Consider the following 24,947-nt stretch of genomic DNA (forward strand, 5'->3'; position numbering starts at 1 on the left):
AATAATCTCTGTACTTTCTAAGACGAGATAACCCACTGAGAATTGGTCTAAAATAATGCTGTAACCTTACTGAATATCCTGCTTTCTGAAATAGATTGTATTTTTTAAAAAAAGTTCCTTGCACTAGAGCACTTTGCATAAACCAGAGATTATTAAACTCAGTACAGGTAAAGGACCCCTGACAGTTAAGTCCAGCCGTGAACGACTCTGGGGTTGTGGCGCTCATCTCACTTACTGGCCGAGGGAGCCGACGTTTGTCCGCAGACAGTTTTTTCGGGTGGCCAGCGTGACTAAGCTGCTTCTGGCGAAACCAGAGCAGCTCACGGAAACTCATGTTTACCTTCCTGCCAGAGAGGTACCTATTTATCTACTTGCACTTCGTGCTTTTGAACTGCTAGGTAGGCAGGAGCAGGGACCAAGCAACAGGAGCTCACCCCGTCGCGGGTATTTGAACCGCCGACTTTCCGATCAGCAAGCCCAAGGCTCAGTGGTTTACACCACAGCGCCACCCACGTCCCAAGCTTGGTATAGTGGCACGAAAAACAGCCCATATTTTGAAAATGGTTTTCTGAAAGTTACTTTCAAGTGCGCTGGTAGTTTTGACATTTTTTTTCAGTTAAGCTATTAGTTTCTTTCAGAGGAACTAACAATCTTTTTGAGTTTTTCTCTTCTTGTTGTAGACTGTAAATTCAACAATTTATTATAATTTATCATAATTCCATATCCCCCAAAATAGGTTATCTCTCTTGTTATGTACTACAAAATGCATACAATTTCTTGTTTGATAAAGCAAGTCAAAGGGCCAGGGAGAGTACAACCATTTGCTTGGTGTGCTAAATCAATAGCTACTTGCAATTCAGGGAGTGTGTTTATTTCCCCAGGCAGCAGTATCTTCTATGCAGTGGCAGTGCAGTTTACATTCATTAATATGATCCAGGATGTTGTTTGCTAGGATGTGAATAGGGTTACTTCATTTGCCACAACAAGGGAAAGCTGAAGTTCCAGTAGAAAATGTTTCTTAAGAAGCTATTGTAACACTAGCTGTGCTATTAGATGAATAGTGAAAATACGTCTAGTCTAAGAGACGCGATGTACTGGTTGAAAACTAGGACTACAGCAGTGCAGCTCATACACTGATCCTGTTTGCTACTAGATCTGTGACTGTGCTGGTGCACACAGTCACATCTTAAATGTATATTTGCTAAAAAGGTAATTTGGGGGAACTGGTGATACTCCTCTTGAGAATGCACACAATATTGCATTGACTTTGATCACTCTATGAATTGAGTTTATCAAAATATGCTTCCTTCACAGAACAGTAGTAACTATGCTGCAGCTATAATTAAATTTTTTTTAAAAAAAAGAATAAGGGTTTAAAGGGGATAGCATGCCAAATTGAAATGACGTAGGAACAGCAAAAGCAGCTTTGTAGCATGAAATAATTGACGTTATTGGGTTGTGTGGTTAATGCATTTTTATGCTTTAAATTGCCCTGTGGTGTTTTGGTGCAGGACAGTATATACACTTGCAAACTGGTGGCTGAACAAAGATGCTGAACTTGCTTTTCACAGTTGCATCATCTGCCACACTTTGGGTAGCAATATCAAGGAGCTTGGGCAGCAGGGACTGTGGCCCCCGGGTCCAGCCTTTGCTTTGCCACTGTTGGTCTTTAAGATGCTACCAGACATTTTTTGTTTTTAACGTTACCTCTCTGGGAGTTAAAACAACAACAACACAGTTTAAGTAAAAATCAGTTATGGAGTATATCATGTGTGTGTGTGTTTGTACAAAGAGAATTTGGGTGTATCTGCCTGGTAGCTTCTCTTAGTCCCATACAGGAGGTTCCACCACCCAGTCGCAAAGATACAGTGGGTGTGGTATGAGGCAGAATTTCATACTAATATTATTCATACTAATATTATTTATTGGTTTGTACCTATGGTTGTTTTTAAACATTTCCCCAGTTTATGAGAGCTATTCTATTTTTTGCAATATTAGGATCAAATCCAAGTGCCTTCTTTCCTTGTCTAAATTACAGCACACTCTGGTTTTCATACTTTCATTTATAGAAAGTAGATATTCTCTGTGAGCAGTATCTGCATTGCAGTTAGTACGGTTGTACATTAACCAAATGCGGGTTCTATTGCACAGAATTACCTTTCCCTAAATTTCATACTTGGAGAGAAAGGCACTTGAGTCAACTACAGGAACCTGTTATATAGTCTTAAATTTTACATACAGTGTTCACCCAGTGCAAGGCATGAAGGAACAAATAGTGTTGTTTTAGTGCAGTAAGAAAGAAACACTCTTGAAAGAACCTCCTCAGGTATGAGCAGTCCTGAAGTTGTGTGTTGCCTGTTTATGAAACCAGCACTCTCATTGATGATGGGCATTAAGTGATTTGGAAACAGCTGAAGTCACTGCCACTCAACAATGTTTTATTGGGCTAGAGGGCATCCACAGTATACTAGTAAGCATGCCTATTGTAAAAACTGGATGCAAGGATATAACCTTAGCAAGGAATGGTAGTGTGCCACAAATACCTTCCTTGTTTGCTCTTTGTAATGTGCAGTTTCCATGGTGATGCCCTGAGTGCTTTTATTGAGATGGATTTCCTAGTATAGTGAAATATATGATTTCAGCTTGCCTTGCAGTTCAATCATTGCATAACCATAAAGAAAAAGGACAGAAAAGTCTGCCCTGTTCTTTCCCCCACTTCTTTCCTATCAGGGGCACGATCAAGCACTTAAAAGACTCAAAGCACAGACCTGTGATAGAAATTGGCATATGCTAATAGATCTGTATGCAGAGATGCAAATTAAGGTTTGTGAACAAGTAAACAAGCTCGGCAGATGAGGTCTTTCTGGCCCAGCAGACTTGTAAGCAAAATATGAGAGAGGGAGAGGGAGAGAAGGAAAAGTTCAAAAGCATTTCAGTTACTGAGGGAGAAGGCTTGATTCTATACATTCAGGTCTGTTGTGTATACACTTTGCTTTGTTCACAGATTTACTGTGGGTGTATTTAGTATAGGATTTGTAACTGGAATGGCTATGGCAGTGTAACATGAAAGCATAGTGTAAAACGTAGTTAAATACATAATTATTTGTAGCTGCATTATGTCACGAGCAAAGATGTTTAGGGTAGAATGGGATATACTTATGCAGATATAAACGATGGCACAACTGGACAAAAATGAGTTTCATTTCAAACAAAAGAAGGCTGCAGATTATGGAAGTGTTTAGTTTTTGTTTGTTTTTTTAAAAAAATTAATCTTCTCTTTCTAATTCAGTGCTGTTGCTCCAATTAAAATCTAGTGAGGTAGCGAACAATGAATCTCGATGGATTTGATTCCTTATTTAATGATTTTCAGAAGCAATGGCAAGAAGGTAATCTGAGGCGACAAAGAGGAAAGGTCCTGAGGGACATGGCAGCAGATGGTCAGCGTTATTTTATTAATTTACTACCATATTAAAGTGTCTATTCTGATCAGTTTTCTGGAAGATGAATTAATTTGGAAAGGTAATCATTCACACCAAGTGGGATGCTGTTGAGGCTCCTGATGTGTTACCAGTGATGGCTGATACCAGGTCACTGCCCATCTCCTTGCCATTTCAGTTTTCATCTTCATAACAAGCACTTCCACTTGTCTCTTGCCATATCTTTTATCCTTGACCCCGTGGTGCACAACACAACTCACTAGACCCTCAGGAAGTGCACAAACCTACTCATAATTCAGCTCATTCATTCTGCCTCCCAAATGTAATCTAGACTGTACTAGTTGTGTATTTGTCAGTGGTACTTGGTACTGGTGGTAGTGGGAATCCTGGGGAAGGTGGTGGGGAGCACTGGGAGCCGTTTTGGTTCGTAAAGAAGCATAGAGACTAGGCATACAAATATTGTGGTGAGTAGCACCACTCTGTGGATGCATTGAAATACTGCAGGGATTCCTTGAACAGATCTCTCTCTGGTCTCAAGTACTTGAAAACTGGGTTCCTTTGCTCTCCTACACTTGCTTTTCCTCCTCTGTTCCTTCATTTCAGCTCTTTACTTGTATTAAATAAAGCTGGGGGTTGTAAATAGTGTTTCAGTCATAATATTTGCATAGAGCATGCAACTTTGAAATAAAATAAAATCCTAGAATGAGAATACTCTTTTAGTTGGTATAATAACCTACCGTATTTCTAGTTCAAAAATAGACAGTGCATGTGGCATGTGCAATGAAATGTTGCGCTGTATCCCTATCCCTTAAGGAGAGTTTTCCTGTTCCAGGCTGGTTTGAAATGTCCAGGCCTGGCAGGAGAGGCATTTCTGGAAGGGTGAAAGGGAAATGGACCCTTTTATTCTTCCCCTTTCCTGTTCTATAAAGAGAAGGAGGGATCAGGTTTAGGATTGCATAGTGACCCTGAATATGAGCACTGATAGAGCAGGGAAGCTGGGAAAGAGAATGGGTCTAATTTTTCCTCTTTTCATTATTCCTATATAATGCTAGAGGAAAGTGCAGGGAAGGAGTCACAGTTGCCCCCATGGGCATAACCAGGTGGGTGCAGCTGCCCCCCCCCCCCGCTAAATCAAGTAAGTAAATAAAAATACTTAACTGACCAGTTGTGTTGCAGATAACTTTGTTCTGTCCCCTAAACATAAAGCCTACCCCCTAAATAAATCCTGGCTACTCCCATGGCTGTCCCCTTTCCACTCTCCAGAAACCTTGTTTTCTGTTATATAGCTAAGGTATCACTGGTCATATTCAGAACCTGTATGTTTACTCTCATAGTACACATCCTTGCAACTTAATTCCCCCTTCCAGGATACTTGCCAGACAAGCTGCTAGGGATTAGTTCCTCCTTTTTTTGCTGAGCCATTGTGGTTTTTGATCCATCATGGGAGGCTTGGGTGTGCTCCACCAGATGTGCTGCTGAATCTTGCACCTTTTTCATGCTCCTCAAGTATGTTTGAATGGGGAAGTTGTTGATCTTTCTTTCACAGAGAGGGTAAGAGCATCACTCTCACATATCCCTATGGGAGAGAAATGTAGTTCCCTTTCAAAGATAACATTTCCTGATTGAGATATGTGTGCCCACACTCCCAGCTGCTCAGATATATCTAGCCAAAGCCACCCCCAGAAGCTTTTGGCTTGAGCCCATATCTATACAATTATTTGACAGCTTTGTATTACATGGCAAAAGTGACACATAATTATTTTTCATTTTTCTTTTCCAGGATAACTTTCTATATAGTGTTTCTATTTTAAGTGGAATCCTTTGTACTACCTTGGCAGTGATCAAATTTATGTTGGGGAATGTGCTCACAAGCAGAGCATTGTTAACTGATGGTAAGTAGCACGTATCACATTCCTCTATGTTTTGGCTACTTTTATATAAGATGAAAGATGAGTGAGATGAACATAAGGTAAAATACAAAAACAGCTACAGATATGGGCTACCAGTTAACATGCAGCTGACAGAATTGTTGAGTTTCTTACAATTAAATTAAACATGTGATTCAGACTGCATAATCACCAAATGCTGTAAGGACAGACACACACACCCGCGCCAAGATTAATAGGAACCGTAGTTTACCCTACACAGAGCTAATTCCCAGCACTTTTAACAAATGATTAAATGCATTGTATGTATGCAGCCTTAGCTTCCCTGATTTGCAGAGATTTTTATTTCTGGCATTTCTGGCAACTACAAGCTATAAAAAAATGAAGACATTCAAAGTGACAAAACGATGGATGGAAGTAGCCCTTTAAATAAAGCATGGAGACCAGTAAACTCCAAGGAGTTAATATTAGTAATACTATTGCAAGCAAGTCAGGAGAGCTTGAATGCATTAATAGTAGTCAGATGGAGTGTGTGTGTTGCAGGAAATGAGAGGCCCCCCCAAAATGGCCAAATCATAGGCTTCTTCTGATACTGGGTGGTTTTGTCCATGCAGGCTGCTGTGTAGTGCATAAAAAGATGTCAAACAGCAGCAAGAATACTGTAATTACCGGTACTTATGAGGGACAACCCTGTTTGTCTTGCTCCAAACGAAAAATCCCACAGGAGTCAAGACAGCAGACATGAGAAATTCAAGTAAGGAGCACAGAGAAAGGCCTATTGACCTAGTCATCCTGTTTCCCACAGTGATCCATCATGTGGTCCAATGAGTGTAATAGGCTTTTCCTGCTGTGTGGTATTCTGAAGCATGGTGCCTTTCTGTGAACCTGAAAACAAAAGCTGGAAACAGATGCTTTGATACCACTAATTTCATTTTAATGCAATTAAATATGGTTCAAATCTTGGATAAACTGTTGAAAAGTAACATATAAACATTATTTTTTTAAAAAACAACAACAACTGTGTCATCTAAGCTCTAGCCATGTGTACTGAGCTTTTATAGGTAGATAGCCATGTTGGTCTGACGTAGTCGAAACAAAAAATAAAAATAAAAATTCCTTCCAGTAGCACCTTAGAGACCAGCTAAGTTTGTCATAGGTATGAGCTTTCGTGGGCATGCACACTTCTGAAGAAAGCTCATACCTATGACAAACTTAGTTGGTCTCTAAGGTGCTACTGGAAGGATTTTTTTTTTTAGCTTTTATAGTCTCACTGCATTGCGCTTTGTGTGAGAGAGTGCCAAACAGATCATTTAGAACCTACAGAATGCCACTGCTTTCCTACTGGTACATTTTGGGAGGTTGAGACCATATTCACTCAGCACTGCAGCGGTTGCACTGGTTGCTGGTTAGCTTCCTAGTGTTGGTTCTTATGTTTTGACGCTCTTAATTGCCTGAGGCCTATGTACCTTAAAGACCATTTCTCTTTATTGGTATAAGCCCCTCTCCTCACAGTGAAACATTGGTTGTAAGAAAACAGGAGGCTCTTTGTTACAAGCTAAAGCATTCCTTAAGTTTAGGAGGTTCAGGGTTGCTCTTTCCACCCTCTGGAATGGGCGAAAATACTGCCCTGTGATATTCTGTAGGGTGTAGCGCAGGCATAGGCAACCTTTGGCTCCCAGAAACATGAGTAGCGTCATGAGTAAAAATTCCCTAGATGATTTGACTGTTGAAGAAGGATGACAACTGTTGGAGGAGCGAGTGGTGCCTGTGGTAGCAGAAAAAGCTGACTGCTTTCACATCATCACAGCTGTCAGAGCCATCAGCTGTGAGCAAACAATTGTGGCAATTCTTTTTTTCTTCTAAGAAAATCCATGATTGATGAGAGTGCTGAGATGCTTTTAAGTTTGAACTACTGAAACTTGGAGGCTAAAGTACTGGAGTGAGTTGTGCTATGGTAATTAACTCAACACAAATGCCCCCTCTTTAGCCCCAAAACAGTTGTTGTTGTTTAATTTCCCCACCACTCCTAGAAGTCTATAATCAAGGCCAGCTGCTTCATTTCAGTGATTTTTGCATGTCTGTGTGTCTCTCTCTGGTCCCCCAGGAATGGTCTGGCTTCTTCACTTTCAGGAAGAGCAGCAGCAAAAGCAGAGCATGGAGGCAGCAAAGGTTTACCTCAGGCATCCCCAAACTGCAGCCCTCCAGATGTTTTGGCCTACAACTCCCATGATCCCTAGCTAACAGGACCAGTGGTCAGGGATGATGGGAGGGCCAAAGTTTGGGGATGCCTGGTTTAAATACTATGTAACTGACCATAGTTTCACCAGATGTCAGTTACATCAAAAATGGGAATTAGAGAATTCTGGGTTTAATTGCAGCTCAAACAAAGCGGTTGTGTGTGTTGATAAAAAAAGGCTCATTCATATCTCTGCTTATTAAACCAAGATAAGACCATCTGAATCGGCTCAGTGGTAAAACTGATGGAATGTTTTGTCCCACTTCTTTACCTGTTTAATAGGCCACAATTACAGTGGTGCCTCGCTTTACGAATGCCCTGCTTAACGAAATTTCCGCTATACGAATGGATTTTGCGATCGGAGGTTGCCTCGCAAGACGACGAGGTTTTCTATGGCCGCCGCTTCGTCTTGCGAAGCGTGGCCATAAAAACCTCCGATCACAAAACCTATTTGCAAAAGGCATTCGTCTAGCAAAAGGGGAACCAGCTGTAGGAAGGGAAGAAGGCAAAGAAAGATCAGCTGAGAGGCGCTGACAGCTGTCAGCACCTCTCAGCTGATCTTCCTTTGCCTTCTTCCAGCTGCGGCTGGTTCCCCTTTGTTTTCCACTGGTCTCTGCCGGTTGCCCCGAGCAGTGAGGGGCAACCGGCAGAGACCAGCGGAACACTAGCGCAGAAAGAAGGCAAAGGTCTTTCCCCGCCTCGTGTCCGATCCAGGCGGGAGGCGGCGGCAAGGAGAAGCTCTTCTCCCGTCGCCGCCTCCCACCACGCACAGCCGGCATTGAGCGCAGCTTCGGAGACCTCCGAAGCTGCGCTCAATGTTGGGGGAGGCAGGCGGGAGGCGGCGACGAGAGAAGCTTTTCTCCCGTCGCCGTCCCCCGCCACGCACTGTCGGCATGGGGCTTGGCAGCGGTGGGGGAAAGGCGCAGGATCGTTCCGTCGCCTTTCCCCCACCCCGCCCGACAGAGCCGATCCGACGAAGCTTCTGAAGCTTCGTCCAATCCGGCTCTGTCATTGGCAGCAGCGGCGCTTGCTCTCTTGGCTCGGGGAAGCGCCTGCCTGCCTTCCCCGAGCCAAGAGAACAGGCGCCGCCACCGCCACCAGTTCCCCCGGAGCCCATAGGAACGCATTAATTGACTTTTAATGCATTCCTATGGGAAACGGTGCCTCGCTAGACGAAATTTTCGTAGGACGAATTTAGTCCTGGAACGAATTAATTTCGTCTAGCGAGGCACCACTGTACCACTGTTCTCAACTAGTCCTGCATTTTGCAAATAGCTGAGGAACTTCTCTTCCATTAATTACATCGTCGTGATAATTGTGTTGCTGCTGATTTTATTGTTAGCTAAATTAGAGACTGAACTCTGTAATTAGCCTGGTGTCTGTGCATTCAAGCTATTTTAGTCAGGCAGCTACGCACAGATTTCTCTCTTTGTATTTTTGGATTTTGGTGGAATATAATCTTTGGGAGGGTGAGATTCCCACCCACAAACAAGCAATACAGCATGGGGGTGGAAGCAGCAGTTGCACAAAGTGAATTAGTATGTCTCTTTTGCCTGTTAGCACTTTTCTGATTCCTGTTAATTTGCTTCCTGCTGTGACAGCCTGTGGAACTGTAAGTTTCTTTTAGACAGCACAGAGGGGCAGAATCCAGCATTTCCTATCTAGCAGGGATTTCTTTTTTTAAGTCTGCAGATGTCTCCTGTATTTAGTCTTAGTTAATTGTTTAAAAACATGCTAAGTGAGGAGGCATATATTATGCTTGCCAATGTTCTCAACAGAGACAATATGGTATCTGGGAAGGCTCAAGATGGAACCTGGTCAGCAGGCAGAGACTTATGGATAACAATAGATAACTGAACTATCTATTTACCCTTGTATATTGCTGCTGTCCAAGGCCAGCCCACCAATGAGCCAAGGTGAGGTAACTGCCTCAGGCAGCATGATCCAGCAGGACAGCAGATCCCACCACCACTTGTTTCTGTTGTAAATCTTCCCTCACCCCTTCTTCCCTGGTGAGGGGGGCAGCAGCAGAGGAAACTGCTTGGGCGCCTGGGGCGATGCGCCGTGGTGCCTCCGGAGCCTGCCTGCCTCCTCCCACTCAGTTGCCCTACAGCTGGTGGGGGAGGCAGCGGGCGGACTATTTGGGTAGCACGGAGCCTGTTTCCTGTCCAAGCCACCACGTCTCTCCCGGGTAAGTGCCACCCAGCATTTTGTCATCCCCCCTCAGTGGTGACACCTAGGGTGGTCCGCACTCACCGCACCCCCTTCCTCTGCCCCTGGAGGGGTAGTGCCATTTGGGGGTCCGCCTTAAGTGCCCGAATGTTTTCAACAGACCCTGCTACTGTCACATAAGTTGAACCCAAGAATAGTATTATGTATGCTACCATTTCTCCAAGTGGTGAAATCTTCTAGGGGCAGTGCTCATCCAGGTCTGACTGCCTTTGGAAAATATATCATTGGTGATTTAATACTTTTTGTAATATTCAGGTTATTTACAGATACACAAGCAGAGCATAGGTGGAGACAGGACATAGCATCATTGAAATCGCTGCTCCATCAGATCTCCAAAAGCTCATTCTGCCTTCCTGATTCAAACTGCAGTTTTTTGTTTCTGTCTATATATACCCAGGTGGCTCTGTGGGTTAAACCACTGAGCCTAGGGCTTGCTGATCAGAAGGTCAGCGGTTCGAATCCCTGTGGCGGGGTGAGCTCCCGTTGCTCGGTCCCAGCTCCTGCCAACCTAGCAGTTTGAAAGCACATCAAAATGCAAGTAGATAAATAGGAACCGCTACAGCGGGAAGGTAAACGGCGTTTCCGTGTGCTGCTCTGGTTTGCCAGAAGTGGCTTTGTCTTGCTGGCCACATGATCTGGAAACTATACGCCGGCTCCCTCGGCCAATAATGCGAGATGAGCGCGCAACCCCAGAGTCGGTCACGACTAGACCTAATGGTCAGGGGTCCCTTTACCTTTACCTATTTCTATGGGCAAATGTGTGCATGTACACACTTGCTTAAGGTTGTCCTTAGCTTGGAGATATGCTTCCTAACTCTAGCTATTTCCTTGGGGATTCTGGGCTATTTACCTGTAACTTTTCTAACAAGTGATGAGGATGGCAGCTTGACTATTAAGGAACTTTAAGCAGTCACTCTGGCCCCATTAATCCTTTTCTCTCCAAATGCAAATTTCATTTGAATCTGAAAGTAATCCAACTACAAAGCTGGGGGGCTGGGATGGAGAGTAGGCAAGTCCCATTCTCCAAGCTTCCTTCTGTTTGTGATGATTTCCACAATCCAAACTATATTCTATGTAAACCGCTTGGAGATTTTATTTACAATTAAGCGGTATGCCAATTCTGTTAAGTAAAATAAATATTAATTTGTTGTGTGGTATAATCAGTAGCTACTTCGAAACATGGATAGAACAGCAACAGCGCAACAGGCAAGGCAGTATTTTATGTTTTACCAGCAATAGTCAGGACTACAATTTCTCAAAGACTTCTCGCTGCACAGGAGAGACATCTTGTGGCCAGCCAGATAAGGAAATAGCATCCCTAGGTGTTAGTATGGTAAACAAGGGAAGGCCAATTGCCATTAGGCTGAGCTGAAATAGGGTGCTTTTGCTATTTTTATTCCCCTTTTAAGTATTTTTCATTCCAGTGATTCCCACCCCCAAGGGGAACTTCAGTGCCCACCCCTAGCAATAGATTGGGTGCTCATGAAATAAGGCACCCCCCAGCACACATTTAGGCACCCTAATGCATATCATTATAGGTGGTGAGTGCAAAGTGCAGCAGTGCCTCAGGGCATGCCCAGAACAGAAAAAGCAATGAATGGCCGAGTGGGAGTAACTTGAGTGTACAACCAAAAAGTCCCCCAGAGTCATTCCAGCAACCTCCATCCACTAGTGCGAGTGGCAAGCAGTGGAACAGCCATGACTGGGGGGAAACAAACAGGAATGTGTGGAAACTAACATATTGAATACACACATAGCAGTCTGATTTGAAATGCCTATTGGTCCGCATCTGGAAGCACCCAAAGACAGCATTCTGTTTGGACCAGCACCCTAAGAGGCAGCAGAGATGGGAGGAATCCAATTGCAAATGGGGTGTGAAGATGGCAGATGCTGGATAGACATGCATAGAGTGAAACTGGGTTACAGAGAGAAGTTAGAATGCCGACCGGTAATTCGCAATGCTGCGAAATGGTGTGGATACCTGAGTGAGAACTAGGAAGAAATGGAGCAGCTTGAAGTGCAAGGTGGGATGAGTGGTGGAAATTCCAAGGCACTGCAGTGAATACAAAACATCCTTAGCACTTGGATGCAGAGGATTACTTGGGCTGTTGCTTATGAATTCCTAAAAGCTCAGACACTCTGACTCTTTCACCATATAGTGTATAGGGAGACCTCTGGAGAAAAGGCAATGAAGGGTAGTTGAGAGTTAGCCAAGCTGTCATAGGTTTCCTTAAAACCTACAGAACAAGCTCTGTGATGAAGGGAGATGCATGTTCCCTGCACTTATCATAGATTCCTAACTATCAAATGTAAACATAAGCAAAGTCTTATTAAAACAACAACACTGCAGTATCAAAGTGGTCAGTATTTTCATGTGAGGGACATGATCAGAGTGACATCTTGTGGCCAGTACCTAGAAAACCTTAAATTTCTTAGTGGGTTTTGTTTTATGTGAGTTGACAATGGTACACATGTAACTCATTAAACTCATGTGCAAACTCTCTGGTTCTTGGACAAGTCTAAATTTATACTTTTTATCTCAGGTTTCAACTCTCTGGTAGGAGGAATAATGGGATTCTCCATACTTATAAGTGCGGAGGTTTTTAAACACAATGCTGCTGTTTGGTACCTGGATGGAAGTATAGGTGTTCTAATTGGACTGACAATATTTGCTTATGGAGCTAAGTAAGTGCAGTTGTTCCTTTTTTCACCTTATTCTTTGTGTTTGCATGCTTAACAGATACTGTGATGATCTGCTCCTTGTATATGATGCTTGAGGCATGGGGTAGCAGCCTCAAGACTGTTTCCTGAGATGTTGCACTTACTTTGCAGTGGTGTATCTTCATTATTTACCATTGCCCTTACTTTTATTACCTTTATTACCATTGCCCTTACCTTATTACTACAAAGTTTCATTGCTTAAATATCAATGTACTGGATGACTTATAATTGCATGCCTTGCTTAGAACACCTTTTAGAATCCACCTTATCAAAATCCACTTCGAAGTGGTTGAGCTCTGGATAGAATACAAAGATATATTTTCAAAAATCTTCCAGCACCATTGTCCATGATTTTCTGCTCACAACTTGTGACTTTTGTCCTTCATCAACATGTGCTTTCATTTCCAGACTACTTGTGGACATGGTTCCTCGTGTACGGCAAACACGTCATTATGAAATGTTTGAATAAAGACGAGCTCCATGGACTGAATAAAATTTTGCAAAATGTGATAACTTACTACATCCTGGCAAACGGTGCCAATTATATTTACAAGATTGCACTTTGTTTCTCATGGTATATTTTCTTTTTACATTATCTTTCCAAGAAAAGGTCAATCTGTACAATTAGGCAAATATGTACACCGCTTAGATCTTGGCAAAAGTAGCAACAAGCAGCCGTTTTCTTTTGTGTGTGCTATTTAAAATCCTGCAAATGGTAACTGAGATGAGCAAAGTTCACAGTTCTAATCAAGCCGCCATGTTTTGTCTTCTGGAATACTGAGTTCTTCAACACAACAGATGCCTATATAAAGGAGCGAAACCCGAAAGGGCGCAACCACAGTAGTCTTTTACCATGGCACCTTAAGGACTAAAAGGTTTATTGTGGCATGAGCTTCTATAGACAAGAGACTACTACTGCATCCAATATAGACAAGAGATGGCCTTTAGTTACGTTGCCACCAACGTTCCAGAATGTGCCAGCAAGTGAGAATTTCCAGTGTCTTCTGCACAGAACTCAGTGGTATTGTACTTAGCTTATGGGGGCCAACAGACACTACTTGATGCATGAAATTAATTCCCCCACCCCACCAGCCTCAAATCAACCCCCTTTCCCAAACTGCTACATTTTTAAATTCAAAGAATCTAATGTGAATTTCATACTATTTTCTAAAATTCTCTGCACTGCATAAATATGAAGCAACACATTATGAAATATATTAAGCTGCACAGAAAAAATAAGCACAAAGTGTTAATGTACAGGCAAAAGCCAAAAAAGCAAGAGGGGGTAGAGTTTGATTATATGTCTATGGCTGTATTATGCACTTATGTAGCGGTATATATGGGTAAATACTTGGGTGTCCTGTTGTCTGGTAAAAGTGATGGTTTCAAGGTGGTAGTAAGATAGCCTTTCTGCTGTTAGTTAGGCTATTCTGTAGGTGTTCCATGTTCCCACCCACCATCTTATGTAATTTAATATATGGATTACAAGTTATGACTCCCATTATGTAAATCAATAAAGCTGTTACCTATTTTATACAGTACCTGTAATTAAGCTTTAAAAAAGCTCTCTAGATAATACATTAACAATACAATCTATGTACTTATTTAAAGTTAAGTCCTGCTGTCTTCAATGGTGCTTACTAACTTGTAAGTGTGTTCAAGATTGCTTCCTCAATAGAACAAGTCGTCTTGTACAAAAGCCCTCTGAAATGTTGCTGCCATTTTTTCAGCCCTTTCTACGTGAGTTTTACATTGGGTGAGTATGCAGAAATTATCAAAACATAACTTCGTACCTCTTACTGTTTTGATACTGCATTTTGCAAAGGTAGAAATGAGACCTTTACCCAAGCAGCAGCTTCCACAGAAATATGTAAGTGGAATAAAAGTTTACATATAGTCACATACTGAGTAATCAACACAGCAGCTCCTCTACCCTTCTTTAATACGTTTTTTCTTACACCTGCTATATAGTAAATCTGCATAGAACTCAAAATGTGAGACTGATGGTAGTAGGTGTAGGCATTAAACATTTTTATTTAAAAAAATGCTTATCTCCAGTTAAAAAACACTGAAGTGCAATTGCCTGAAATTGCTTGTTGAAGGGTGTATGACAGTGTTAACAATGAAGTTCATTATCTTATGTGACACCTCAGAAATGAGGGTTCTCGTAAGAAATCAGGTCTGTAATCGCCTCCAGAGAAATCCTGTTAAACACATTTGGCATCTAGTCCACTACAGCAACATATGGGGTCAGTTGGTAGAAATGATGCAAATATTTTCTCCCACACTAGGAAGAATCTGTTACAAAAAGGAGTCATAGATTCCAAGCAATGAATTGGCCAGCTAGCTTTCTCTGCATAGAGGACTTTTCCTCCAGGAATTCCTTCTGTTCACAGAACAAAAGCTTAGGATCCCAGCTGTGTGTGTGTGTTTGGCATGGTTAAATAAAGATCACTTGGTGTGCAGCACAGATTGCCAATATGATACCAGTGGGCATACAAATAGAGGTATTCCCAAAAGGCCACAGCATCTCCTCTCCCAGCCTTGAAAGAAGCATTGATTGTATAGCAAACAGAATAGCCGCACTATGCATCTAGTTAGTGCGCATAATTTTCTGCGGTTTGCAAATGTACCAACAGGCCCCAAGAGCTTGGTACAAAATGTACCAAGAGCTGGCAGCACCCATGGTAAATAGATTAATTGGTAATGCAACTGATATTCATACTTTGCACATATTTACAGCTTCTACTGTTTTTCTGACACCTTTGTTTCAGGCATACAGAACTTGTGCTGTGAAACCATCAACCAGGCCTCACACCCATATGTGTAAGGCTGATTTCATGAATTTTATAGCAGGAGAATATCAGTTGCATTGGCAAGGTAGTAACTATCCCTCTTTTTTAAAAAACAACAACCAAAAGCAGAAAAATGAAAGCAGGGACTTTCAATTCTTAAAAGAGGGGGAAGTGTGCTTTTGGCTTCCTCTGTTTTAATAACTATCAGTCATTTATAAGAAAACTCTGATCTTAATTTTAATTTCAAGCACAGTGTGGTTGGATAAAAGAAAAGGTGAAAACAATGCAGTCACACAAGAAAAAGTTTATTGAAAAATAAAATTTTCCCTAGTTTGCCCTACAACAGTTGGTGGGGGTGGGGAAAGGAAGCATTGTCAGCCATGAGAATACATACATATTTACACCTTGGTTTTAAGTTTCCCATGTTGTTAATCTTCTAATTTTACAGTTACTTGCTGTGAAGCAACCTGCTTAAACAAAATATAACGGAACACAATTTAAGAAATAAAAAAACCCCCACAAAATTTCAAGCATGTATTGTTTTAAAAAACATAATCAGTGCTTGTGAAACAGATTAAAATCCTTATTAAACCTTAACCTACTACTCTGCTGAACAGTACTCAGAACTGGGAAGCTAACACTTCTCATTACAAACAATATTTTGACTTTCAATGTTATATTTATAGAGATAGTCAGTGACTTGCTATTCTCTGTTGCACACTTTTTTTAGGGTTTCTCTTATTAGCCAAATGTTAATGTTGTGATCTTGACCCCTGGCTATGGACTGCTTAGCTTATTTTAGTGAAACAGGAGAGCCGTGAATATATGTACTACTCACTGCTTTCTGTTCTAAAAAATAGGACAAGTCTAAGTTGGGAGGTAAGCTTTGTTTTGTCAGACAAAAACAATGCCATTTGCCTAGAACCTGGGTTTCAGTAAGCTATGCAAGCCTTCTGCATGGTTTGCCAGTGAAAAGTCATATTGTAAACTACTTGCCCTGTGGCATTGGGTTCAAGGAGAAGTTTAATTAGAACTAGCAACTGAAAGTGTCCCATAAACACCTACTGCTATATACAGGATATGACCAATTCCAATACAAGAAGTCACTCTCATAATTGTAGTAGTAGTGTGTGGGGGGGGGGTCACTTGATACAAACACACTCCAAATGGTGGGTTATTAAGCAAAGCTGGTACCTTCATGTATACATCAATACCAAGGAAATTAATTTGTTTATATATATAAAAAATGACAGGGCATAGTTAAGTAGCATCATTCAGTGTCCTGAATATATAGTATTCAGTAAGATATAATACCAAGGTACATTCATCTTGTATATGCTATTTCTATAGCATAACATATATATATACACACACACTTTAACATTTGCAATATATTGACTGACCTTCCTACCTGCTCTGTAATATAGTCAATTTATGCACAATATGTTCAGTCTTTACTATGGGAATTTTACATCCAGAGGAGATTTAGAGTGTGAAAGGTAGAATCATAGCTGCCAAGTTATCCCTTTTTTTAAGGGATTTTCCCTTATGCTGAATAGGCTTCCTCGCGAGAAAAGGGAAAACTTGGCAGCTATGGGTAGAATTGTGGAAAACATTTAAATTTTTTAGAATAAGAAGAAGCGAAGCATGAGCCACTCAGTATAAGAAGCTTAAGGTACTGGAAATCAATTCCAGGAGACTGGGATAAATAGAAACAAGCACAGATAAGAGAGATATCAATACTGGCCATTAGAACCCAATTATTTATGGCAGATGGAATGTGGAAGTTGCTGCAGGTGTGAGTCTTATGTCTGAAGCATATGCAACTTGTTCAGCCACTGTGAGAACAAGATGCTGGACTAGATGAGCCGCTGGCCTAATCCAGCAGGCTCTTCTTATTTTATATGCTGTGTACATTCACTCCTCAATAGCTGCTACCTATCCTAGTAAAACAAAGTTAAGGACAACAGAGAATGCATAATTGAAACTAGGCGGTAATTTTAGTTGCTTTAAATTGATTCAAACTGCTTAAATGTGGTTGTTAAAATATCAGCACAAGCAAGGTGACAGTAGTTAGGCTTTGTCTTGGGCAGTGTATACATGCCTGTTTACTTTGTATCCAGTAAACTCCTGGTTTGGGAAGTGGTGTGCACATGACTTTAGCTGCAATTCATATCTGCCCTGTTGTTTCATATAAAATGCTGCATTCTGATGTGCTTTTCCCTAAACCAGCTTTGCTCCAAAGTGAGAAAAAGAAAGCCCTAGCTGCACTGTAAGCCATGGGTAGGATTTTTTAATTATTTTTTGTCCCTCTCAGGTGGGTGTCATTGCCATTATAAGAGAACAAGGGAGGCGTTCAGGGTGAGTTCCAGCACCTTTTCCTAGAAAAATAGCGCTAGCCATGAGCAAAGCTTCTTAAATAGCCACTCTCTTGCTTTCCAGGTACTGTTAGACTCCCAAATCCTATCAGCACTGACTGGCATCAGCAGTGGTCAGATATAATGGGACTGCGGTAAAAGCTGGAGGACCACCAGGTCCACAGCATTGCCTTAAGGCAATTTGTAGTTCAAGCATCTGAGTGACTATTTACTAAGTTTTCTGCAGAACAATCCTAATTATTCTTGCAACATTATAAGCAGGAGGTTGTAATTTCAGATATTTTGAATTAGTCTAGTTTCATGTGGAAGGAAGGTTAACATGATACAAATTGGCATGAGTTGGAAGGATGCACCTGTTCCTGGATTTCCTTGCAAGGTTGTTCTGGTGGAAGAGAATACAGAATAGACTTTGAAAATGTCTCTTTCTGTGTACCTATTATGCTATTTTAATGTGATGGCACCAATAATTTAAGTTGGAATGGTACTTTATTACCTCTAAAGTTATTGATTAAAAAAAATAAGCAAAAAGACCATCTATAAAAATGGTGTATAGGGTTCCTTTAGCAAAGCAGAAACCACACCAATCATTTAAAACTGCTGAGAACCAATCAAAGTAAAATAATAGTTATAGCATCTTTGTATAACATATGGTTTCATATTAGGTGAATTGGTTCAAAGAGGAATTGGTTCAAAGAGCACCTAATCATGCTGGTAGCAGCAAAACACCCAGTTTTTGTTTTTGTTTTTAAAAGGAAAAGGCATTTGATAGATTAAGATGGATTGCTGGAAGATGCCTCCTTTGAATAAGACTTTTTAAAAAAGAGGTTCTTATTGTGGATGAAAGATAAGATTTTTATCAAAGGGTGGAAGGAACCAGCTATTACTAAGGACATTGATGGGCTATGTACAACTCTGCATGTTGATACTTTTTTATATATATAAAACAAAAACTTGCATGACAATTGCAATTGCTTGTTGCATTTCACAACAGCCATCTAGAGCACCACATATAATCAAAGCCAGAGGACATACTGCATAACCAGCTTAAAACACCTATCAATGCCTTTTCAACAGTAACTCTCTTCAATTGTTGCACTAAATAAACAGCAGTTACCTAGAATATGAATGGCCTCTATTTTGCCCAAAAGGCAGGAAGCAATGATCTAGTATTGTATGAAACCTATTGAGATTTATAATCTTCAGGCATAACCCACCACAATTACTAGTACTAACATCCATTGTGAATGCACAGTGATTTTGTAGCTGTCACGACACCCTTTTCAATTCAGAACCTGTATGAAGGCTATTCTTTCTTTAGAAAGCTCACTTTCAAAAATAGAAGAACAAAGGCACTAATTATGGGGAGGCCACTGCGTTATGTAGTTAATTCAATTGTGTGCCTCAAAAACTTTATAACTTTTGCAACAAAAGTTATTGGGGGGGACGGGACGACATAGTGAACCGTCCCTGAATTGCTCCCAAGCACATTTTTAAAAAACTAAGCAGCCTGTCAAGACAACCAGTGGGCATCGTACCATCAAGGTATAAAATGTTGAATGATTAATTATAATGCTAAATACATTTTTATCCCCAGTTACAAATGGAAGTTTCTATAGACTTTTCAGAGGAATTGATTTAGGGCCTACTTACACACACTAAAAATTCTCCATATTGGACAGCTATATAACCAGAGCCACACTGACAAAATAACGTGCGAGTATTCAGTCATGTTGGGAGGCAATGTTCTTCTCTGTGGCAATTTGTAAAAAGAAGGAAGCCCAATGCTATTACAAGTGTCACCACTTGTGCTCAAAAATTTATCCTGTAGTATATCTGACTATTTTTGAGGAAGTGCATAGGTAGACCCATACAACACCAGTCTCTCTGCACTTGCTTGAGGTGGTTAGGCTGCTCCTTGTGACTTGGTGTTAGGCGTCTGATAATCCTTATTCTACAAGAGTGGTGTGAATGTTAGAAGCACATAACATGCCATGGCAGCTGTGTGAACTTGAGCTAGGGGACATGCACTCTCTGATGCTACAGGGATGAGCAATTACACCTCCTTTGAAGAAAAACAGGAAGGGACTTTTCTCTCTAAACAACTTCTGGAGTGCTTATGTGGTCAACCTTACCTACTACTAAATGTGAAGAACTTAACAGGAGTGCCTTCATACTTGCGAAAGTTTGTGTTAAGAACTTCATTTCCTACAAGAAAATAACCTATTTCTTCAAAAGATCATGCCAGTGAAGTACTAGTAATTTATAGAAGAACATACTGAACTGCATTCTTTTGAGAGAGAGAGAAAAATCATGTACATACCAATTTACATTTCTAATTCTTTGATATTGGACGTCAACAATTTCCTGTCACTTGGAACATGAAAAGTACACTACCAAACCATTTAAGACCAGGCAGATGGGGATTAGCTAACTATATTCTCTCCTCCCTCCTTTACTAAGATTTAGCATGGATAATGCATCATATATAAGCGCATTGTGTTTAGACACAAACATTCAAGTACAAATATCAATAGGTAGCATTCTCTTTGAGCTGTTGCAGCTTGAAGTACGTACTTTTGCTTTGTCTTTTTTCCAATATTAAAAAATACTCTTTATAAATCATACCAATATTTACAGAAAGTATATAAATCCTCAAATTAGTGTTCCATTATAATTGCTCAGGCAATGTTCACATCCCAAACACACAATTTAAAATAAAAAATTAAAAGGCACACATATTAGCAGAATGTGCTTCAACACTGCCATGCAGAAACCAACCCCACCCACTGAACCACAAGAGAGACAAATGATCAAAACTAGGTGAAATGTACTGAAAAGCATACCTATTTATAGATGTGCAAATCAACTTGCATATATGAAATAAATGAGGTTTTTATTGGCATTTTTAAACAGTGTATTCAATCTTTACCTTTCAAAGGTAAGCTTTAATGTTAAAGTTCTTTAAAAATAAATTACGTAAATGCTTCTCTCAGGTTTTGGTGATCTCTTAGAACAAGATTTCTTTTTATAAAAAAATAAAAAATACCAAGTTACAAACTTGTAAAATAAGGGAGAAAATTTTGATATATGAAGACATGATGCTTCTGGCATGATGCATTTTTTCATTTTATTTCAGACTTCAGGGAGCTCCATGAATTGTAGACCACTACACCCAAAGCCAAAACCTGCCAAAATGATTTGCAATTCTATTTATCCCCTTAGATCTCCTAATAATCCTCAAGTGAAATGCCACATTTCTGCATTTGAACTTTTAAAAAATGGTCCAGGTTTCAGTCAAGAAAGGCATTCCCCTCAAATATATAAGTTTGTCTGGCTTTAATGAAAAACCACCTTAATCATCACCTGCCATCTGCTCTTTATGCTGGCAGAGGATTATGAAGGCATTTGTTTTCAATGTGTCATTCATTAAAGGTATTCATAGAGATAGGTTTGAAGAAAAACCTTCTAGATAGTGTGGATCATGGTACAAGTTTAATTTGCTTCCACATTTTGATGCTTAAAAAGCGTGAGGTACACTGACCCTGTACTAACTACAACATGGTTAGATGAAACTTATTTTGTACCATCTGCCAAGTCTTCATAGTAAACACCATAATAAGGCTAATACACAAATTCATTTCTTTTCCACAATTGGTGTATACTGTTACTTTAAAAAATGCAGCTATGAAATAACTGGATGAGCCTATCAAAGGTCTGATCCTATTCTCAGTGATATCATAAAACGCTTGAAGAAATAATGGGAGACCATGCCATATGCAGAGTAAACCCAATAACTTGAAGTTAGTCATAATTTAAGTCCATTCATTTCAGTGGCCTGCTCTGAATATGGCTTACTCTGATACCACCCTACAAAAATGTTATCAATTAAACCTTCTCGGTACACTGCCACTCATTATAACCACATAGCATTTGGCCAACATACAGTATGTCTAAACTAGCAATTTACAAATATACCCCCTGCTGAAAGACTATATTATTCATTGCACCAACAAACTAACAAAACTCAAATCCTTCTCTTGGGGCTTGTTTGATGCAATGTATGAAAACAAAAACACATTTAAAATGTTGCAGTAGAGGACAAAATTTATGTTATTGTTGAAAGAAAAATATCTAAGCAAATGATCAGATTCGTAAAACTGTATATCAACATTTACTTTATATCTTTCTCTGGAGAAGAAATATTAGATTGGAACTGGCCCTGTTACTAAAGCCAAACTAATCTGAATGTGCTAACTAAGATGCATTTACAGCACATATATTCTCAAACATTTTTGCTGCAGCAGCAATTGGTAGTGCTTTGTTTATTGCCAGGTCTAGTTTGATGATGGTTTGTCCTCATAAAGAACACATTAGAACAAATAAGTCAATAACCAACAAGGGTATCAATGTTGAAGAGTGATCATTTTAAAAAGGAAGGAAAGAGGGATGGGCTCCCGTGTACTTACAAGTGTGGGGCAGAAACTGCCTGGTAACTTAACACACAAGGCTAGATTCCAAGTGTTAACTATTACAGAAGTCCAAGACATCACACAAAAGCCAGTCACGAGTTACTGGAACTGGGGCCAGCCACTGCTAATTTTTAATCCTATGCACAAACAATTAAAAGTTTGTAGTCTTGTCAAACATTTCTGGAGCTATGCCCTGCCGATATTAAATAGTACTTAAAAAAAGAGGTGTTTTCCCTTATGGTCTTTGGTATGTCAAAAGATATGTGAGTGCTTCCCACAATAAACAGTGAATGCCAAATAATGAATTAAGTTACATTACAAAAGAGCAGAAAGAAGTGTATTATCCCACCAGTAGAAATAGTAAGGAATGTTTAGGGTAGAGGGGGGAGAAGCAAATAACTGAAGTATCATACTCTGATATAATATTGAAAATTGTCCAAGTTATTTCTTCCCAACCTGTGGTAGCTTTTAGCTTCAAAGTGAGGAAACATCCATTTTCTATCTAATGTCTCTTTTGCCTTCCACAAACAGTGCTTTTAAAGAAGTCAGCTGTGCTGCAAAAGCAACCCCTTTTTCCTAAAAAGAGGGAAAAGCTGGTCTACAACTACTTTTAATTAAGGACTTCAGGAAGAGATCTCACTTGCTTATAGTCATTGTTTTGTTCATGTCCGTCCGTCCTATAAAAACTTGTTAAATCCCCACAAGCTGTCAAAGACAGACTAGCACAATTTGACTGCCTCACTTCTATTTTCAACTTTCAGTCACTGTTTCTCCACCTTATACCGAGGAAAATATTGCTCCAATGGCACCATTTTATTTTCAGTGATCTAACAGTATGTCTAATCACCACCCTACAACAAAACTTTGTGGGACCGGGAAAGATGGGTACACTCATAATTCTAGACAAGACCATACATTTTAAATATTACGCTTATGTGGCTTAGAAGCCCCAATGAATGGCACAATCATAATCCATTATCAAACCAAAATGATCTGCGACTCAGGAAGCCACCAGTTAATGGTGCTACTTGCTTAGCTATGTGGAGACCACCACATAGCTGTGGATTTGCAGAATGTGTCAGATGAGATAAAAACCAATAGATATTCTGTAGCTGTGTTCCGTTGTGGTTCCATGTTCACCAGCCATTCAGGATTCAGAAGACCCCCATAAACAATACCCAGGATTGTGTTAGTCTTTCCTGTACTGACCAATCTCTTCCAGGTCTGGTTTTGTTTTTTTGTACTGGAAATAATATTCAGAAAAGTTGTTTATCATGAGAAGTTGTTGGTAAAAGAAACCAACACTCTTAATTTACCTTTAAAAAATGCCGGACTTCGTTTGTTACCTCCTTAAGTAAATTAAAGAGATTTCTGTGTCACTAGAATTGCTTGCTTAGGAAAAAAATATAAATCATTTGAGATTTTTTTAAAATCGCTTTTCTGTTCCATCGTAGCACAGATGTTTGCTCCTCAGCAATTGTTCTGCCTGCAGTAGCAAAGTGCAAGAAATTGCAGCAGCTCTCACTAAGCCACTGGCTTTGTCCCTTCATCAAGTCAAGTGAGCTGCTGCTATAGACAGTCTTTACAAAGTGCAACTTGTCCTTTAAGGTAGTCTCTGCAAGGGCAGATTCTTTTGTGGCTTGGATGAGATCCTGCACAGCTGAACAACAAGAGATCACCCTGGAAAACACAGTGTTTTCTCTTTTCATCAAAAGATGGAACCACAATATCATTTGCAGACTCTGCTGTATGACATTCAATGTTGTATCTGGAAAAGAAAAGGAAAAGTAAGACAACCTACATCACCTGCAATAATTCAGCAAGCAGCAGCAGCAGCAGCAGCAGCACTTCCAACTCATGGTGCCAAAGGTAGGTAATGCAGAGATTCAGTTCATACATAAAACTGACATCTCAGCAACCAGGTCCCGTAAGCTGCCCAACTCACAATGTCAAAAATCACACCGATAATTTCAAAAGCTTGTTACAAGAAGTCAGAGCCTCACTTACTCGGAACAGATTGACAGCATCCCAGAATACTTGGTTACACAAACACTGATGAGCAGAAATACTATAATCCAGAGTTCTCTTTGACATGAAGTGGCATAGAGTTCACAGTTAAAAGTGGATAACTAGAATGTATGATATCTGTACAATGCAGTTTTACTATAGGCCTATTCATTATATCCCCCCTTCCCTTCCATAAAAAGAAAAGTAGGGATGAGCCCACTGCCCCCCACCACTTCCCCAATCCTTCATCCTCCCTCTACAGCACGCTGCCTGTTCTAGTCAAGTAGGCTCCCTGCGCAATTGAAAACCCTGGAAGTTCTAAATCGTGGCAAGTCTGCTTCAGTACAACATGTTCCCAACAAGCAGTGAACTGCAGGAACAATGATGGAGTGTGCAGGAATCACTCCTTGTTTGCACTTCTCCTCATGCAATGCTTATCATGTGGTGATGGTGAGAATGAGTGATTCGGAATTAGGTTGCCTGGGCACTGTGGCACACTGCTCTGGAAAGTAGTGACTGTCTTGTATAGGACATTCCCCAAGCCTATGGGCCAGTTTACACTTTTCTAATTCATCCAGCAAACCCGCCTATATATGCAGCAGTGTAGAGTAAAGCTAGAAGCTGGCAACTATTTTAAGGATGATGATTGAACAAAAAGCAGTGGCAGATGCACATTCACAAACGTGATTCTAGTAATGCTACTATTATTCCTATAGTACAATGGAAATCTTCCACACTAATACCACGGTTGACTCACTTCATACAATAATTGTCCCATGTGACAAG

The 24,947-nt window shown here is 40.4% G+C and overlaps 2 protein-coding genes across 3 annotated transcripts in view; one reads left to right on the forward strand and one right to left on the reverse strand.

The window, feature by feature from the left end:
- Positions 1-14,116, forward strand: part of TMEM163 (transmembrane protein 163) — a 79,194-nt gene extending 65,078 nt beyond the window's left edge. The window contains exons 6-8 of the mRNA XM_035130432.3: positions 5,218-5,329; positions 12,335-12,476; positions 12,921-14,116. Coding sequence (XP_034986323.1) covers positions 5,218-5,329; positions 12,335-12,476; positions 12,921-12,981 — 315 coding nt within the window. The 3' untranslated portion in view covers positions 12,982-14,116. The remainder of the gene's footprint in view (positions 1-5,217; positions 5,330-12,334; positions 12,477-12,920) is intronic.
- Positions 14,117-19,981: 5,865 nt separating this feature from the next.
- Positions 19,982-24,947, reverse strand: part of MGAT5 (alpha-1,6-mannosylglycoprotein 6-beta-N-acetylglucosaminyltransferase) — a 114,271-nt gene continuing 109,305 nt past the window's right edge. Inside the window, exon 17 of one of the 2 annotated variants that reach the window (XM_035130388.3) lies at positions 19,982-23,922. In XM_035130388.3, coding sequence (XP_034986279.1) covers positions 23,724-23,922 — 199 coding nt within the window. In that variant the 3' untranslated portion in view covers positions 19,982-23,723. The remainder of the gene's footprint in view (positions 23,923-24,947) is intronic. The other variant, XM_060279337.2, reaches the window with a different exon arrangement.

Source organism: Zootoca vivipara, chromosome 1 (assembly GCF_965207765.1).
Source record: "Zootoca vivipara chromosome 1, rZooViv2.hap1.1, whole genome shotgun sequence".
In the NCBI taxonomy this organism is placed as follows: Eukaryota; Metazoa; Chordata; class Lepidosauria; order Squamata; family Lacertidae; genus Zootoca; species Zootoca vivipara.